The sequence below is a fragment of the Hypomesus transpacificus genome, chromosome 11 (assembly GCF_021917145.1).
Source record: "Hypomesus transpacificus isolate Combined female chromosome 11, fHypTra1, whole genome shotgun sequence".
NCBI lineage: Eukaryota > Metazoa > Chordata > Actinopteri > Osmeriformes > Osmeridae > Hypomesus > Hypomesus transpacificus.
The window spans coordinates 2751750-2770269 of NC_061070.1; the positions used below are offsets into that span (position 1 = coordinate 2751750).

General features: G+C 47.9%; 5 protein-coding genes across 5 annotated transcripts; 2 read left to right on the top strand and 3 right to left on the bottom strand.

The window, feature by feature from the left end:
- Positions 1 to 515: 515 nt before the first annotated feature.
- On the bottom strand, positions 516 to 1113 carry LOC124474263 (histone H3-like). The gene has a single exon (XM_047030240.1). It carries the CDS (start codon positions 924 to 926, stop codon positions 516 to 518), a length of 411 nt encoding a protein of 136 aa, XP_046886196.1. The 5' UTR covers positions 927 to 1113.
- A 6136-nt stretch (positions 1114 to 7249) lies between these two features.
- On the bottom strand, positions 7250 to 7646 carry LOC124474265 (histone H2A-like). The gene has a single exon (XM_047030242.1). The coding sequence runs from the start codon at positions 7634 to 7636 to the stop codon at positions 7250 to 7252; it is 387 nt and encodes a 128-aa protein (XP_046886198.1). The 5' UTR covers positions 7637 to 7646.
- An 819-nt stretch (positions 7647 to 8465) lies between these two features.
- On the bottom strand, positions 8466 to 9104 carry LOC124474261 (histone H1-like). Its single transcript, XM_047030237.1, has one exon. It carries the CDS (start codon positions 9057 to 9059, stop codon positions 8466 to 8468), a length of 594 nt encoding a protein of 197 aa, XP_046886193.1. The 5' UTR covers positions 9060 to 9104.
- A 2016-nt stretch (positions 9105 to 11120) lies between these two features.
- Positions 11121 to 17092, top strand: LOC124474253 (N-lysine methyltransferase KMT5A-A-like). Its single transcript, XM_047030230.1, has 5 exons — positions 11121 to 11145; positions 14209 to 14315; positions 14423 to 14610; positions 14734 to 14952; positions 15123 to 17092. The coding sequence occupies exons 2-5, from the start codon at positions 14227 to 14229 to the stop codon at positions 15527 to 15529; spliced, it is 903 nt and encodes a 300-aa protein (XP_046886186.1). The 5' UTR covers positions 11121 to 11145; positions 14209 to 14226; the 3' UTR covers positions 15530 to 17092.
- Positions 17093 to 17388: 296 nt separating this feature from the next.
- Positions 17389 to 18011, top strand: LOC124474277 (histone H4). The gene has a single exon (XM_047030257.1). The coding sequence runs from the start codon at positions 17677 to 17679 to the stop codon at positions 17986 to 17988; it is 312 nt and encodes a 103-aa protein (XP_046886213.1). The 5' UTR covers positions 17389 to 17676; the 3' UTR covers positions 17989 to 18011.
- The last annotated feature ends 509 nt before the right edge of the window (positions 18012 to 18520 follow it).

The following is an 18520-nucleotide window of genomic DNA, read 5'->3' on the forward strand; positions in this document are numbered from 1 at the left end:
GCTGCGGTCCATCAGGACCAAAACGCCACGCCAAAAGAACAGTTTCTCCCCGTCCGCTGCTGGCCTCTTCAAAAAGGCCAAGGACTCACACTGACATAACACTTATATCTATACAAGTTTATCCACCACCTATTTTCATGTCATATAGCACTATTTTATATTTTTTGTAACATTTACATACATTTTGTTTTAAATATTAGCTCTTTAGTATTATACTTCACTTACAAAGTCAACAATTTAAAATTAAGATTTCTATGATCATTGTATGCAACTTCCTGCCAGAGAAATTTCCTGTTCGAGTTAACTTCCACAGCTTCACAGCCAATTTGATTGTGAAACTAGCATTGACGGTTGTCTGCATTTCGAGTGCCAGTAGTTATTGCTTAGACCCAAGAGCATTTTAACACGCAGGACCAAGACGTTAGACACAGTAGGTATTTGTCTTTTGGTTTAAACAGTGAGGTGGCTCTTAAGAGCCTTTGTGGGTTTTGAGGTCAATTGATCTCGGGCAACGTCTAGGCGCGCTCTCCGCGGATGCGGCGGGCCAGCTGGATGTCCTTGGGCATGATGGTGACCCTCTTGGCGTGGATGGCGCACAGGTTGGTGTCCTCGAACAGACCGACCAGGTAAGCCTCACTGGCCTCCTGCAGAGCCATTACAGCGGAGCTCTGGAAACGCAGGTCAGTCTTGAAGTCCTGGGCGATTTCCCTGACAAGGCGCTGGAAAGGCAGCTTACGAATAAGCAGCTTGGTGGACTTCTGGTAACGACGGATCTCTCTCAGAGCCACGGTCCCGGGCCTGTAACGATGAGGTTTCTTAACGCCACCAGTGGCTGGTGCACTCTTACGAGCGGCTTTGGTGGCGAGCTGCTTCCTCGGGGCTTTGCCACCGGTGGATTTACGAGCGGTCTGCTTGGTTCTGGCCATGATGCTTGTCTTCTCGTTTCCGAGTGGATGTTGAAACCTGGAGCATGAGTAAAAGTTTATATCGTCGGTTTGTCGTCCGCTGATTGGACTGCTCTCCCGAGCAGACTGATTGGCAGACCGTCGACGCTTTCTCCTTTGGCAATTGGACGCGGGGACCTAGCGTCCGTTCCCGCCCACACTTGAAACCTTCTGGCTCCGCCCTGATCCTTCGCACCGCTTCGCCCAGTGGCGGGCACGTAGTCGATTAAAAAAATGTGTACAAAACATGTGGCTTAAATGCATACTTGCATTTCAGATCGACTTGGTTCACACCAGTGACAAGCCAAACAAATACAGCATTAAATGATGTCAAATGACTTGTCATATTGACCCAAGGTAATCATTTCCTGACCATTCCTAAGGGATGAGCACCGGCTTCTATAATGTTGGCATGCAGGCTACATGACATGCAGAATCACCAGCAGAGTAACGATAGTTAATGGAGGTAACTCCAGTTCTATGAGTGGAGCGGAGCCCCATAGGGGAGCTCTGCTCCTAATGGTTTACCCGCTGCCTAGTGCAGCCAATGACTGAAGATCAAAATGTATCCGCACCTATCACTCACACAGGTGCCCTATATAAGGGGGTGACAGCCGTCACTCATCCTCCCAAAAGTATTAAATACAGCCGGGTTGAATAAGTCGAGCTGGGCCTGCAGCCCTATGGGGCTCCGCTCCACTCATAGAACTGGAGTTACCTCCATTAACTATCGTTCTATTTCGTGGAGCTCCGCCCCATAGGGGAGCTCTGCTCCTAATGGTTTAGGCGGAGCGAGCGAGGCCAGATATACCCCCAGTGAGACTAGATCTAAAAAGACACATCATCTCACAAGACACCGAGGACAGACCTGCTGATGTAAATAATACATAGGGTCTGTCCTCCCGGTCAGGCCCCTACTGTGACACAGAGAGCCGTCCAGGGTAAGAAAAACAGGGGAAGTTTACTTAGAAACTCATGTTGTTTCTCTCGCCTGCACAACAGCATAGCTGGAGGGGCAACAGAATACATACAGTAAAGACATCTCAACTGAGAACGTCTGCCTGTCCCACATTTGGCGATATAACCAATGAACAACTCGCATCTAGGGCCCACAAGAACCTAGCAAGTTGTCATCTCGCTACACCTGATCCACCAGCCATGCTGAGGACAGAATGCGCAAAAGATGAGGAGGAAACGTCCAACAGATAATATCGTACAAATGGTGAAGGCGACGACCAAGACGTCGCCTCACAAATCTCCTCCACTCCCACACCCCTGAGGATGGCGGCTGAGGCTGCCACTCCTCGGGTGGAATGAGCCCGAATGCCAGGTGGCACGGGACATCTCATAGACTCGTATGCGAGACCAATAGCCTCGCAGAGCCAGTGAGAAAGTCTCTGTTTGGAGAGTGGCAAGCCAGCCCTCGATCCACCGTAGCAGATCAGTAACTGGGGAGAAGATCTGATACTTGCTGTGCATTCCAGATAGCGCGACAGAGCGCGCACTGGGCACAGCCCATGTAAGCGTCTTTCCTCCTCTCCGCTGTGCGGAGGCGGGAAAAAGGCTCTCAGTTCGCAGCTCTGTGCCCTGAACGCTCGGCTAATCACCTTGGGGATAAAGGCCGGATTAGGACGCAACACTGCTCTTGTTCGATCACCCGAGATGATCAAACAATCCGCGCGCGTTGACAGAGCGCACAAGTCGCTCACTCGCTTAGCCGTAGTCAAAGCGAGGAGCAGACTCGTCTTGAGAGAAAGCAAACGTAATGACACGTCGTCTATGGGCTTGAAAGGTGGTCCGCACAGAGCGTCTAACACCAGAGATAAATCCCATGTAGGTGCTGACGCTCTCGGAGGTGGCCTGAGCCTACACACCCCAGCCAGAAAACGCTTGACCAGCGGGTGGCTGAACAGTGTTGTCTTGGCGAACCCTTCGTGACATGCCGAAATGGCAGCCGCGTAAACACGCACAGTGCTCGCGGCTAAGCCCTCGTCAAACAACGATTGTAAGAAACACAAGAACATTTCGACTGGACATGAGACCGGGTCAAGGTTCCGTTTTCCACACCATTGTGCAAAGGCTTGCCAGCGCGACGTGTACCCTCTAGCAGTAGATTGTGCGCGCGCACCCAGGATGGTCTGAATGACAGCATCAGACAGACCCCTGCGCTCTAAGAGCTCCCTCTCAGTAGCCAGGCCATAAGTGGGCCTCCGATCACTGGAGGGCTCTTCACCAGGCCTCCGGCCTGAGAGAGCGCATCCATCTGGTGAGGTATGGGCCAAGGCCCGCCTACCAGCATCCCCATCAGTTCCGGGAACCACGGGGCTCCGGGGCGATCGGGGGCTATCAGAATGACCGACAGCCCCTCCGACCTCACCCGAGCCAGCAAGGGAAGGATGGAGGCCAGAGGTGGAAATGCGTACAGTAGACCTCTCGGCCAGGAACGGTGCGCGAACGCATCGACTCCCAGCGGAGGTCTGTCCTGTGTGCGCAGCGAGAACCATAGAGGACACTGTGTGTTGGCTCGTGACGCAAACAGATCCACCTGTGCTCGGCCGAAGCGTGCCCAGATCAGAGAAACGATGGACGGTTTCAACCTCCACTCGTCCTCTCTCGGGCCGCCCCTTGACATCAGGTCCGCTCCTTCGTTGAGCAGACCTTGAATGTGCTGAGCTCTCAGGGAGCGCAGGTGCGTGAAAGCCCAGGTCCACACTTCCTCCGCTAAGCGATGAAGAGATGGAGAGCGCACCCCTCCCTGTCTGTTGATGTAAGCCACCGTCGCCCTGTTGTCGGAACGTCTCGATCCTTCAACACCAGCGCGAAATGACACAGAGTCAGTCGAACCGCTTCGAGCTCCAGGAGGTTGATGTGACGCGTCTCTGACGGTTCCCATCTTCCTCCTATTGAGCCCGCCTGACATACTCCACCCCACCCGGTCAAGGACGCGTCCGTAAAGACCGGGTAGAGAGATGTCACTCTGCCCATGTCGACTCCGCGCGCCAAGACACGCGGGTCCCTCCAATGGTTCAGATCGGCTTTGACTGATCTCGGTATCACTAGCAGTCTGCGGCGGTGTCGCACCGGATCCAACCGCAGCTGAGCGAACCATCTCTGCAGCTTGCGCATGTATAACAGGCCCAATGGCACTACTACATGAGCCGCCGCCATCAACCCCAACAGGGACATCACCGACAGTGCGGTGATTGTGCGTGAGACCCGGAACGCACGGAGAGCTATCGAAATAGCCTCTCTCCGTGGTGCCGACAGTCTGGCTCTCATCCCAACAGTGTCCAAATGGATACCTAGGTAGGTAAACTGCTGAGCGGGCCATGGAGCGCTCTTCTCCCAGTTGACCGCGAACCCCAACTGGCTGAGCTGAGTCACCAGTGAGATTGCGTCCTGGATAGCTCTGTCCGGAGACTGAGCCAGAACTAACAGGTCGTCGAGGTACGCCAGAATGCGTATACCCCTCCGCCGTAACGGTTCTAGAGCTGCTTCCACGCACTTGGAGAAAGTTCGAGGAGCCAGCGCGTACCCAAACGGCAGGCGCGTGTACTCGTACTTCTTCCCCTCGAAGGCAAAACGCAGAAATCTCCTGTGCTTCAGTTTGATAGGCACATGGAAATACGCGTCCTTCAGATCTATGCTGATCCCAAAGTCGTTCCGCTGTACACAAGTCAGCAAACGCTTTATCGTCAGCATGCGAAAGGGCCGTTTGGCCACACTCTCGTTGAGCACCCTCAGATCTAAAATCTGTCTCATCTGCCCGTTTTTCTCGGGAACCAAAAAATAAGGGGAGTAGAGACCCGAGTTCTCTTGATCTCCGGGGACAGGGATCACCGTCCCTTTGGTCAGCAAGCTCGCTATCTCTTTCCGAAGTGCGAGCGCTTTCAGCGGGCAGGACAAGCGTGTCTCCCTCACTCCTCTGAAAGGAGGAGGGGTCCGCATGAACTGGATGGTATAACCCTCTCTCAGTATCCTGTCTAGCCAGCCTGACAGTGAGCATGACTCTCGCCACTCTGCATAATGCAGAGAGAGCGGGCGTGCATTCAGCTGCGGAGCCGCAGACAGGAAACGGCCGTACTCTCGTCTGACCCCAGCCGCCGCTGTGCACCGACTCGGCGACACAGCCCAAGGCGGGGTTAACTCGAAAGGGCTGGAGCAGCGTCTCAAGGCCAAAAGAGGCCTGAGTGCTGTCCTCATTATGATCCTCGAGAAGACTCACAGCGCGACCAGAGGTCTGCGCGTAACTTTGCCGCGGTGGCTCATGTAACGTGATAACAGAGTCACACGCTGTGTTGTGGTGCGTGGGGGCGGCTAGCGGTCTGGCCACACGCTTGCTAGCTGGGCCAGACTCCGCTATGTACGTGCTCGATGGTTTGGCATCGCTAGTAGTGGGAAACTTGCGAACCGAAACCAACTCATTACTCCGCTCGACAACAGTACGAGTGCTCAGCTCAGTAACTGTCGAGATTGCAAGAGGCACTGGATGGAACACTTGTCTTTCTGAGAAAGAGTAAAGGGGAGGTCCAAGCCTCTTTATTTCATCCCTACAAACAGGGGTGGGAACCGAAGCCTCGGTCCCCGCCGCCAGTCACGCCCTCCTCTTTTTTCCACCTCCGCCACCACGCCAGCTGGGATTAGGTGGACGGCTGTAACCCGCTCTCTCGGGGGGAGCAGCCAAAGGTGGAACAGGTGTCGCGGGAGGAGCAGCCTGCGTCGCAGTGGCCGCTCGTGCCGCCGGACGGCGAGCTCGTTTCCTTCTACCTTGTGTGGCACCTGCAGGGATAGAGAAGGGAGCAGCGTTAGCCTTTTTCTGCAGGGGCATATGCCCCAGCAGGTGCTTCCTCTCCTCCTCCAGGCGCGAGAAGCGTTCGGACGCTGCAGCCGCAGCCGGTCCGAACAGGCCCTCGCCCGTCACCGGGGCATTCAGCAGGGCAGACTTGTCCGCCTCTCTCATGGCCGTCAGGGACAGCCAGAGGTGGCGATGAACAACAAGGCTGTTGCCCATTGCTCTGCCTGCACAAATAGCCGCCCCCTGATTCAGGTGGAGCGCCGCGGACGCCATCCTGGCCACCCACGACGTCTCCTCCGGCGACAGGCCCTCAGGTTTCTCTGTCGAGAGCTTTGAGACCGCCGCCGTTAAAAGGGCGGCGTTGCCGGAGGCTGCCGCTGCCTGCGCACCCCAGACATAAGCTTTGTCTGCCAGAGAGGCAGTAAGCTTGTCACGGGAGGACGGCAGGTTTGCCTTCTTAGCCGTCATCCACGCGCTGGCCCCTGGAACCAGGTATGCCGCGAGGGACGGTTCCAAGGGCGGGGGGCCGGTCTTAACCGCCTCTCCCAGCCCGGTCACCCTCGTGAAAGGGAGCAGCGCTTTGACTGGCGCGTTAGCCATCAAAGGCGCTTCCCAGGAGCCCTGCACGTAATCAGCCAGCTTTGGCATAGTGGGGCACAGGGGTTTTGAAGTCTTCATGCGTTTTGCATGGGGGCCAACCTCCCACGGGTCCTCTTCCTCCACAGGAGGAGAGGCCGGCAGCGGAACGCCCATGATCTCCGCTGCTTTCTTAATGATTGCAGGGAAATCCGCCCTTCGAGACAGTGCAGAAGTGACAGTAGGGCCGGGAGCCGGCTCCTCGTCATCCTCCGAAATTGAACTCAGCGCCCGCCCTTCCACATCAGGAAAGGACAGGGGGGCTGTGCGCAACACGTTCTTCAGGATAACCTCCACAGGAGGGTCCCTACTAGACGGTTGCGCCTCATTTGCCGCCTCGAGGTGGTCCTCAAACTCCGAACTCTCCTCGTCGGAGAGCAGGGCCGAGACCACATCTTCAAGGGGCTCTTCCACCTGGAAAAAATCAAAGCGCAGCCGCCTCTCCGAAACGGAGAGGCAAGCGCATGATTCGCAGTCAGGGGAATCCACCAACCCGTCCCTGGCATGCCGGGGTCCCATGCACACGAAACAGAATTTGTGGCGGTCCCCCTCAGCCTCCAGGTAACGGCACCTGCACTTGGCTCTTAAAAGAGCCTTGCGCGTGAGCGGTGGCATGGAAAAGCTCATTGTTCTTTTCTTCGCGATACTCTTCTATCTTCAAGCCAGTGAATTCAAGCAACCCGTGCTGAATTTTTTGGGAGGATGAGTGACGGCTCCCCCTTATATAGGGCAAAATCTGTATTTACTATGGCTATAATTGAATAGAGTCCAGTGCAACGCTATCTAGCGATAGATTAGAGACAATGCGCTTTTGAAGAGTGTAGTGGATGGCTCTTAAAAGAGCCTTTGGGAAAAGTGAGACCGAGGATCATTTTTACTTGGCTTTAACGGCCTTCTCAGTCTTCTTGGGAAGAAGTACCGCCTGGATGTTGGGCAACACTCCACCCTGAGCGATCGTAACGCCACCGAGAAGTTTGTTGAGCTCCTCATCGTTGCGGACGGCCAGCTGCAGGTGACGGGGGATGATACGAGTCTTCTTGTTGTCACGAGCCGCGTTTCCGGCCAACTCCAGGATCTCAGCGGTTAGGTACTCGAGCACGGCTGCCAGGTAGACGGGTGCGCCAGCTCCCACACGATGAGCGTAGTTGCCCTTGCGAAGAAGCCTGTGAACACGACCCACGGGGAACTGCAGCCCGGCGCGGGATGACCTGGTCTTGGCCTTAGCCCTTGCTTTGCCTCCGGTTTTGCCTCTTCCGCTCATCTTATTGCTATTTCTGATCAAACGAGAATTGATAAGCAACTGTCGGAACACAGGCTTTATAGTCTAGCTGATGGTGATCGGCTTTCATTGGTCACAATGTCAGTTGGGTCTTGATCCAATCGTAGGTGGCGACAAAGTCGGGGGTGGAGCCATAATCTCTCTCCCGCAGAAGGCGCGTTTGGTCGTCTCTTCTACCCACCCTCCTCACCTCTCTTTGTTCATCCAGTTGCTCCTCGTTTAAGGCGACTATCACATACAGTACTGTGGCATGGATGGATGGATGAATGAATGCAAAGTCCACTATACAATCGTCAATCGTGTAGTGAGAACAGTTTCATACATCCACATACATATTTACTAGAGATATAGGCCTAGAATTATGCAGTTGGTGATAGTGGTTTTAAATGGGATTTGCACCCTTAATATTCAAAGCAACTATTTGCAAGTTGCTTATAGCAGAAGCACCATTTATATGCAGCTCTACAGTTCCACGAAGCACTTTCACCAATCAGTCTCATGCAAATCTTTTTTTCTCAAATTAGCTAGCTATATCATTAATGTTCTATATCTGTCACGTGGTTTTCTAGCTAGATTATCTCAAATGGGAAGAAGTGCCATTGCAACTAGTCCACTTGCTTTTTTGTATCTTATTTATCATCGTTTTGTGGCGGACGCATGACAAGTATCACTTCTACCCATGGTACTGGCTGGCTACTTTGTTTTCATATTGGCCGTCCCGGGGATTTAGCTCATGGACATGCACTTTTCAGGACAGGTGGGTGGCTCTTAAAAGAGCCTTTTTGTAATACGGACAGACAAGGACCAAGGTTTACTTCTTCTTGGGCGCTGCTTTCTTTGCCTTGGCCGCCTTGGGCTTGGCGGCTTTGGGCTTGGCTGTCTTAACTGCCTTCTTGGGTGTTGCGGGCTTCTTCACCTTCTTGGGGCTCTTGGTTGCCTTCTTGGCTGCCGCGGGCTTCTTAGCCTTTTTGGGTGACTTCTTGGCAGCCGCGGGCTTCTTCGCAGCGACCTTCTTGGGCTTCTTGGCAGCAACGGGTTTCTTGGCGACGGCCTTTTTGACTTTCGGAGCGACGACCTTCTTAACAGGCTTCTTTGCCTTGGCCTCCGCCCCCTTGTTGATCTTAAAAGACCCAGAAGCGCCAGTCCCTTTGGTCTGGACCAAGGTTCCTTTGGTGACAAGGCTCTTCACTGCGATCTTGACGCGGGAGTTGTTCTTCTCGACGTCGTAGCCGCCGGCCGCCAGGGCTTTCTTGACTGCTGCCAGGGACACGCCGCTTCTCTCTTTGGAAGCGGACACGGCCTTGACGATCAACTCGCCGACGCTGGGTCCAGCCTTCTTGGGCTTGGCTGCCGCCTTCTTCTTGGGTGCCTTTGCAGGAGCGGGAGCTGGAGCGACTTCTGCCATGTCTAAACACTCGTGGGACGTGTGCGATTTGAATGTGCGAGGCTGCTGTGTAGAGCTGCGGCGATCAGAGCGCTGGGTTTAAACACGACATGAGAACTGTGTAGACTCAACCGCCGGCTCGGTTTCTCTCAGTTGCTGCTATCCGTTCGCACTTGTGTTTTCTCCCGGTGAACAACGGGATACAAATCCCTGCTGGACTTGCACTGCGTTCTAAAAGTAAATGGGGCCGCAAGCTGCCTTTTCAACGTTCAAAATAAGACGTTATGTGGACCGGAGGCACTCTGTGTTTTGTTGCGGCAGGCTCAAATCATCGCCGTTGGCCTCGCTGAGGGAGCAGTGCGCACCTTGTTGTCGGTGCCATTTGCCCCCAAAAGTATCTGAAATGGCAGTCGTTTAAAACGAGAAAACGTTTTCCAGTGAGCCACACAATCTGTCTAGAAAGGTAACTGCTTTAGAATACACAGCTGGGGTGCCATGGGGCTTAAAACTGGTCAATTTTGGGGGACACAAAACACAGTGCGGGGCCGTGGACCGGGTGGAGGTCGGGGAAATCGTGGTCTCCCTATTGCTCTCCCTTCCCTAGTTTTTCATCTCCAAGGACACAATCCTTACTGTAAGTCTAACAGTTAACCTACTGTAAGACTTGTTACTTGTTGGTGTTCCATGGTGTGTCTGGTCTACCTGCTCAGAGTCGGACTCGTCAGATCCAGTAGGCCCTACATGTTATTATCCATGTTGTTGGTGATGGGGAATGTTTGGGTCTTAAGGACTTTTCATTTATTTCATAAGGCTGGACTAGTGGTTGTCTTTCGTTCCTAATAGCCTGTTTGTGTGAGGGGTCGGTTAGGAAATGATTCAGACTGTCCTCACACAGACACATATGAAATACATACACGTATGTTCACACACACACACACACACACACACACACACACATCCATACGACGGAAAACTCACATCCACATTATGTGAACGCATGGGGAAAACACATTTACACACATGAAATGGTCAAGTATTATGGATGAGAAATAAGCTTTGGGAATGTAAGAGTTCAGTATATCCAGAAGTCATTTCAGTCGTTTTTTAGAATTTTTACAGAAACAGGAGCAAGATAGCTTTGAAGTAGAAGAAACCATTCAAAACACTGGGTGACCAAACACACAGGTCAAGAAAAGTAAAGCAAGCAGGATTCTGGAATATGATCTAGGTCAAAGATTTTTTGCTGTTGCTTCATTTCTTGGCAAGACATATAACAGCCCTGCCTTGAAATGCACCCCAATGTAATTTCTGTTCCGTATATCCCGGTATGAAATTGTTCAAATTATTCTTACTGTACATTGAGGGGACTAGTCTGGGTAACCAGCATGTGACGCTTTCATAGTCAGCACAGATGGGAAATAAAGGACAAAAACGTTCTCACTGTACTGAAATAGTTCAAGTTCAAGTATTTTATTGTCAGATGCACAGAACAACAAGGTCACCGTGGGCCCTGAAATTCTTAGGACAAGACAACGCAAAGCAACCTGGCATAACATGACATATAAGTACTCAGAACATAGATTACATCTATACTAAGCTAACATATAATAAACCTCACAAAAATACAAAATAATATAGGTACAATATACAATACACTAAACCTCTAATACACATAATAACCTATAAACCTATATTACCTATAAACCTATATTAACCTAAAGACAAGTGGGGTACAATCAGTAGCTGCATCAGGCCTGGACCTTGCCTTAAACCAGTTCTTCTTTCCTGTTGTATGTGTTCTCTGGATGTGAAAATGGGTAAACTATTACTGGCAGTCACAAGCTGCTCTAAACACTGTCATTTAACACCACACACAATTGAACTCATACGTCCTACTTTTCCTACTCATACGTTCTACTTAAGATTTTTGTCAATGACTCAGCTATCTCTCGTCTTACTTTGTCGTACACAACAGGGATTTGTTTTGACGGAGAATAGCTTCCTATTCTTGCTAGGGGTACCGGTGGAGCTAGCCACTGACTGTAGCCATAGCTGAATCCGAGGGGGAGGAAGACGTCTCCACACAAACACCATGTAGCCTCTTCAGGTGACTACCTAAATTAGCCGTGCTGCCTGTGTACTTTATAGCAGTACGATATATCTTGCGTATTGCATGGGTCTTGTCAAATTGCCTATCTTACTTGTAAAATCCGAAGTGTTGCCAAACCTTAAATTTATTGCAATTGTAGGAACGTGTAACTCTTCCTGTGCCATGATAACACTCGCCCGAACACGCCTCCAACTCGCGCGAAACTTTGCCGAGAGACTTCACGAGAATCGGCCACTGACAGCAGTGGAGATAAGAGCGTGCTTAAGAAACTATCTAAATATAAAATTATTGGTCACAAATCACTGGTCAAATTTGTAAATACTAAAGGTGTTCACATACACATAATTCTATATAAATACATCGGATTATACCGATGCAAAGATGTTTGAAACGCATCGCGATTTCATCCCACATTGTATCCGGTGCACACTTTTTTGATCCGGGCCATCGCATCGTGAGCTTTTATACCGATGCGAATCGGTGGATCTTCCCATCCCTAGTGCCTACCCTCTTACTGACATTACCGCACGTCACTGGAAATCACCCTATGTCTATTACAGTTTTGTATTTTGTATATGCTACAAGTTGTATTTTGATCAATATTGCGAGTACGTAAACCCAAGTCTGCACACTTTGCCATGACATTATACAAACTAACTACAACAGTGACTTTAGAGAATTACAACTCAGCATGAATCTGTCTGACATGCCCCCGAGCGTGATGCACTGTGGAAGCGATTTGCGTCGCTGCAGTGTAAACGCACCCTTGTGCTGTCCACTGCAGCGACGCGATGCGGGAGACAACATGTCTTCCATTCATTTTCTATGGAGCCAGGCGAATCGCTTGCGTGGTGCATTGTGGGTAGCGACGCGACAAAGTTGAGATGTTCTCAACTTTATGCAAATGAGGAGCGATTTTCGCTAGCGATGGCTAATCGGAGTGTTTTCTTGTTTCTCGTAACATAGCAACCATGGTAAATATTTCTAGCTTTCTAGGTTTCAAGGTGGAGGAGAAACTAATCGTTTGTGTGGCCACTTACCCAGTCCTGTACGATACATAGCTGGATGCATGGCGCAAGGTTTGCCGAAGTTGTGGGTGCTTGTACTTACAAATTCAGTTTAGTCACATTACGTAACTTCGTTCTGTGGTAACTAGCTACTGTAGCTAGCCCGGCTGGAACTCCCTATCGTATCGACAGATTAGCAGAGACTGATCGGAATATAGTAAAACGTTTTTTACACATGTCAACGTACTACGTAAACCGAAGTCTGCACACTTGGCCATGACAACTACAACAGTGACTTTAGAGAACTACATTCTACATTAATCTGTTCGAAACGGCCCCGAGCATGGTGAACCGTGGGAAGGCAAGCGATGGCAAGCGATTTGCATTGCTGCAGTGTAAACACACCTTTACAGTGCGTGTCCACTGCAGCGGCGCGAATCGCTTGCCATCGCTCGCCTTCCCACAGTTCACCACGCTCGGGGGCGTTTCAAACAGATTAATATTATTAAGGCGAAGTCGGTCGTTAAAGAGTACAATCTCCGTTGGCATTTTGACACCAAACACAGAGATTAGAATGCCACATGTATCCTCCAAGAAAAACTGCAAATTTTCCAAGAATTTAAAGGCGGACTGCAATCACAGCAGAATATGTTCACAAAAGCTACAGCTAGAAACAATGGGCCGCATTCTCGAACGCAGTTAAGAATAATTTAAGAAGGAATTTCTTCTGAATTGGATTTAGGAAAATATTTCGCATTCATGAAAGTTTTCTCATCTGGGATTTGTTCTGAACTTCACAAGACTTTCCGAACTCGAAATAGCTGTCGTAAATCGCCCAGAGTTGTCTCAAATGCGATTCCTTAAAAAACCACAAGGATCAGAGGAATCGCATTTAAGAAAACTCTCCGTGTTTGAAGTGTTAATGAAGTTATGAGAAATCGTTGGTGATTGCGTTCAACTCTACAGACTATGGCAAGCCGTTTTATCATTTAACCAATGAATTCTTGATATCAAAAATTTTAATTCTTGATATCAAGAATTGCATTTTGAATATCAAGAATTCGAATTTTGGATATCAAGAACTCATCGGTTAAATGATAAAATGGCTTGCCATAACAGACATCCTCGGATTTAAATAATTATAATAATTAACCTTGCTTAGTGTGCACACTGTTAGATCCAGTGAAGAACAATTCCACTGCTCATTTTACTGGTATTTCTTTTAATTTATTTTTTAGTCATTTAGCAGACGCTCTTATCCAGAGCGACTTACAGTAAGTACAGGGACATTCCCCCGAGGCAAGGTATGATGATGGTATGATGTTGCGCACCTGTGCACCGGTTGCTTTTCGCTTGGACATAACTTACATTCCTGTTGCTTTCCTGTGTCGATTCTGACTGCACACGTCACTCCTGTTGCGTGCCTTTATAAGGAGCTGTCGGGCGTGTATGTATGCAAATTCAGCAGCACGAGGACGCGCTTTCAACTTAAGAAAACGCTTCCCGGGGAGCACAGCTCAGAAAACTTCTGCTGCGTAGGAACACATTTTCAAGCGTTTGGCGGATGTGTTTTTCTTACGTTGTTTTTCCGAAGCCCGTAAGAAACCTTTCAGAAGAAACTTAAGAAAATGTTCGAGAATAAGGCCCAATGTTTTTACATCGTAGTTACAACTATCCCTTTGAGGGCAACCATAATGCTGATTTGGCCCTCGGTTAAAATGAGTTTGACACCCCTGTTCTAATCTGTGATCTTAATTAGCTAGTATTGACGAGCAGTGGATTAACGATAATAGGCTACTTGTGTTTTTTCTCTAGTGGGACTTCAATGGTCATTAATGTCTATGTCCTGTTCATTTTGAAATAATTCCATATTTTTCATTTATTTTGGTAAATGGATTAAGCTATATATTTATATGATGCTATATTTATATATGATGCTATATTTATTGACATATTTTTTTCACAGTTTATTTCATAACCAAATGTATTTATGCATTTACTTACCTATTTATTTATTTATTTAATTTTGAATCACACGGCATTCCATAAAAAGGAGGGTTTGGCACATCACATGACCCATAACAGTTTTCTGGCCAACCAGCATAATCGAATGCCAAGGGATATGTTGGCCAGAGCTCTAATGCTGCAATCTTTGATTGAGTAAGCATCTTCATTTTACACAAAACAACATGTTCATTAAATCTCACAGTTGTGTACCAAGTTGTCCTCATTTGTATTTTAATCCTTATTTTCTTTAATTGTTAAAGTACTTTAGAGACCTGCCCTCCGTCAAGTAAGAACGAACAGCCTTCCGAGCCTACCGAAAATGATTTTTCTACCTTCATCACCACATTCCAAGTTTCCACAGAAGGCCAGCCACCAGGCAAAAGGAAGAGGGTCACTGCAGGGTTCCCAGAATCCTCCCAGTATCTCCAGAAACAAGAACATCTGCTGTGTAAGTACTCCAATCCATAATCCATAACATTGATTACCAAATCAATACATTACTTACACATGGCAATTTATTTAGTGTGATAAATGACTAACATGACTGAGGTTATTTAATTCTTTTTTTCAGCAAAATACATCCATCAGAAACCATCAACCAGGAAATTGGATAGGCAGATTAAGAAGCAGGGGTGGACAGCCAACCATCCAACTCCAGAAGAGATCCGGCAGATGTGGAAACCAGCCTCCAAATTGTCCATTGAGGGTGATGCTCACACCTACAAGAAAACAATTAAGCAGAATTGGAAAGGCCTGGTTATCCAAGACTTTGGTGGAAAAAAAGGGCTAAGTAAGAACCTTTATTTTTTCTTGGAAGTGGATAAATATGAGCACTTAAATTATTATTTTATCATGTTGGGCTCCACCCATGAACAAAAAACGTATTGACATGTTTGCCAAGCTGTAATATTTATTTAGTTATTTAATCTAACTCCAAATGTCATGTTCTGTTTATTACAGGAGTGGTTACAACCAAGCCTTTTGCCGAAGGTGCAATTGTCTGTGATTACCATGGAATCATCACCACAGCTGCTGAGGGGAGAGAAATGATGAGCCTCAACTCAGAAGAAGACATGCGTGGCCTGTTTTTCTTCAGAGCTGGGCAGACAGAACTCTGCATTGATGGCCACAGTCCATGTGAGTGTCACGGAGCAGACACTTTTGGCAGAAGGATCAAGCATTCTTCAAAAAAGAGCAACTTGAAGCCACTTCACTGCGTCTTCAACACAGGAGAAGGTGAAAAGCAAGCCATCCTCTTCAAGGCTGTGAAGGACATTGACACAAACACTGAACTTTCTTTTGACCACGGTGCCAAGAGGAAGTTCTTCCGAGGAGAGGGTCTGGACCTGAAATGGCTGGATGAGTAGAATACTCATGTGGATGAGAGGACTTAACATCTTGTTGTTACAACATCAACAGGCCCAGTGTGTATCCCAGTACTGGATACCTGCTGGAGCTAACAATACAGGTACATGTAAATAGTTGTTAATCAGGTACTTTTTTTTTTTACTCTTAAAAAAAGGTTGTGCAGAATTTTTTTTTGAAATGTTCTATTGAAAATGACACGTAGGATCAACTGTCTCAACACGTTTCTGTTCACTGCTCAGCTCTGCACGGAAGTGAGAACCAACCCATATAAATGGATTTCTGTAGAATTGCAATTTACTGCGTGTGTCATCGATGCGCCATTGAATATCAAACTTTTTGGTCCCGTAACTGGATAAAGCAGTGTTTATCAAAGGTTGTTGTTGTGTGGTGTCACAGAGAGGACCCTAGGTCAATCTCTATAATTGAAAAATGAGGAGGGGGTCAATGTTGAGATGACACATAACATATTCCCCTACTTTGTAACAGGGGTGAATTGATGGTGTTTAAATGATTGCTTGCAGATGTTTTACCATACCATCTGCATCTGGCTGTTGAATACATCCTTTGACTGGCTGGAAAGGATGGACCTTGGGTGCTCAAACTTACAAACTGCACAGGAGAGGAACATTCTCAGAAAGTAACCTTAATATTTCACCTGTACAATACTGTAGCAGGGTGATGTGGAAGAAATTGGCTTTTCCTCTGTGCCTACATTATTCACTGATCAATAGAACTAGCTATTAGATACTAGTTAGTATATCTCATTTGAGCTTGCCATTAATAAGACTAGATTGTGTCAGGTTGAATAGATGTTCGGGGTCAGGAGAAAGTACTGGCTAAACATCCCTTGTCGTGATCTCTCTACCCTGAGAGTGGTTATGGGTTGGGAGCAGTGAATCTCTTTCTCTGAGACTGTTGTAATTTCTAGACTTCCTGACTCTCACCATCTTTGTTTACATTCTTGTACCCTATAAAAGATCGTCCTTCAGAGCTGAGAGAGAAATGATTGAGACCCAAGCCTGTTGTTGTGATGTCATTAATGTGAGAGGTCTGGTTTTCTCTCCCAATCTGCAGATTGATAATACTGAAATCTGAATTTAGTCACTCTGTTTATGAAAAGACGGACAAAACACTTTCTTCATAGGTGGTTCCTGTAGTTTTCCTATAATGTGCCATTATAAGATCAGGCCTTCAGAGGAACTGAGAAAACCAAAATAGATATATGATTGTATTTCATATTGGCTGCTTCTACAGGCATGATTTTACAGGATCCGTACCATCATGGAGAATGGATCTACCTGCCTCCTGACTGTAAATCAACTTACATTGTAGCTTTAGCTTTTCTGTTGCTTGTGCTCATGTCAGGCATAGCTTGATTGGCCCTCTAACAGCCAGTAACTGGCATCGAGATTTTTTTTTCAAATACCACAGGCGAAAGTTAAATAAGCATTTATCTGGATGTCATTGTGATAGTATCATCATCAAGTATTTCCATGTAATGAAATTGTTTACCCCCACAAAATGTTTTTTTTTGTATTTGATAATGAAGTCAAAACAATGAAAGTGACCATTTACCCAGCATTTACACATCAACGCAATGGGAGGATCAGCGTGCTTTGCCAGGCCAATTACATGTTCCCAGACTTGGTGACGTTTTCATGGAAGATGGAGAGAGAAGACGGCCGGTTGATGGAGGTGCCTGAAGCAGAGAGAGAAGAGCTGGAGCAGAGGGAGGACGGGAGAGGGACTATCATCAACAATGAAGATCTGCAGAAGTTTGAAAGCGATACCAAAAAATTTAGGTCCTCCATCGCCAAAAATAGTTCAAATTACAATTATGAGCCTGTCTTACCTTTTGTAGTTTGAAGTGTCTCAAGCCGGGTGCTTATCAGATGTCAAATAAATAATAATATGTACAAGGACGTCTGCATATCTCTGCTAAATGAATAAAACGTAAAATATAAACGTGGACTAAGCCTATCTTTTCCCTCTCTGGCTCAAGTTCCCTCCCATCGCAACGCCCTCCAAGTAAATAACTGGCCTCCTTCACGTCCGCTCACGTATAATAAACATCTCGGCGCTGAAAGAGCCAAACCATTCTCTAGAATTCCATTCACTACATTTATAATCGCATAGCGAAATCACCATGTCAGGAAGAGGTAAAGGAGGGAAAGGACTCGGAAAAGGAGGCGCCAAGCGTCATCGCAAGGTTCTTCGTGATAACATCCAGGGCATCACCAAACCCGCCATCCGCCGCCTTGCTCGTCGCGGTGGCGTTAAGCGTATTTCGGGCTTGATCTACGAAGAGACTCGCGGTGTGCTCAAAGTGTTCCTGGAGAATGTGATCCGTGATGCGGTGACATACACCGAACACGCCAAGAGAAAGACCGTGACCGCCATGGACGTGGTTTACGCTCTGAAACGCCAGGGACGTACTCTGTACGGCTTCGGCGGCTAAATTGAGAGAAAACAAACCTATTTTAACACAAAGGCTCTTTTAAGAGCCATCCACATGTTACGCATCAGAGACATGTTTCCATAATTCAGGTATTTGTGTCAATTGAGAAGAACCTTGTGAGCGCATTGTATAACTAGGATGTATGAATGATGAAGTGAATGGAGTGATGAGGTGAATAATACACAATGAAACACTAGGTTGACTAGCCTAGTTTCGTCCCCCAGTTTTTGGCGCTTTTGAACTTCAATGCAATACCAGTCCAGGCTAGAAATCCATCTGGCTAATAAAGCACCAAACATGCTGGAACTTTCGTTCGATTTGAATTTCGATGGTCACTGCGGATCCGAAGCATTTGAGCAAATGGTATTGTAAAGGGGTTCATTATTCACACTTCAACTGAGGTTACTTGGGCTACATAGTAGCATCTGCTCAATGAATGCTTTATTAAAACGGTTGTAGTTGTAGATAACATCATTGTCTCAGCCCTGGATGCATGGGGGTTTAGCATGGTACTGCAATTTAACGAAGCTTC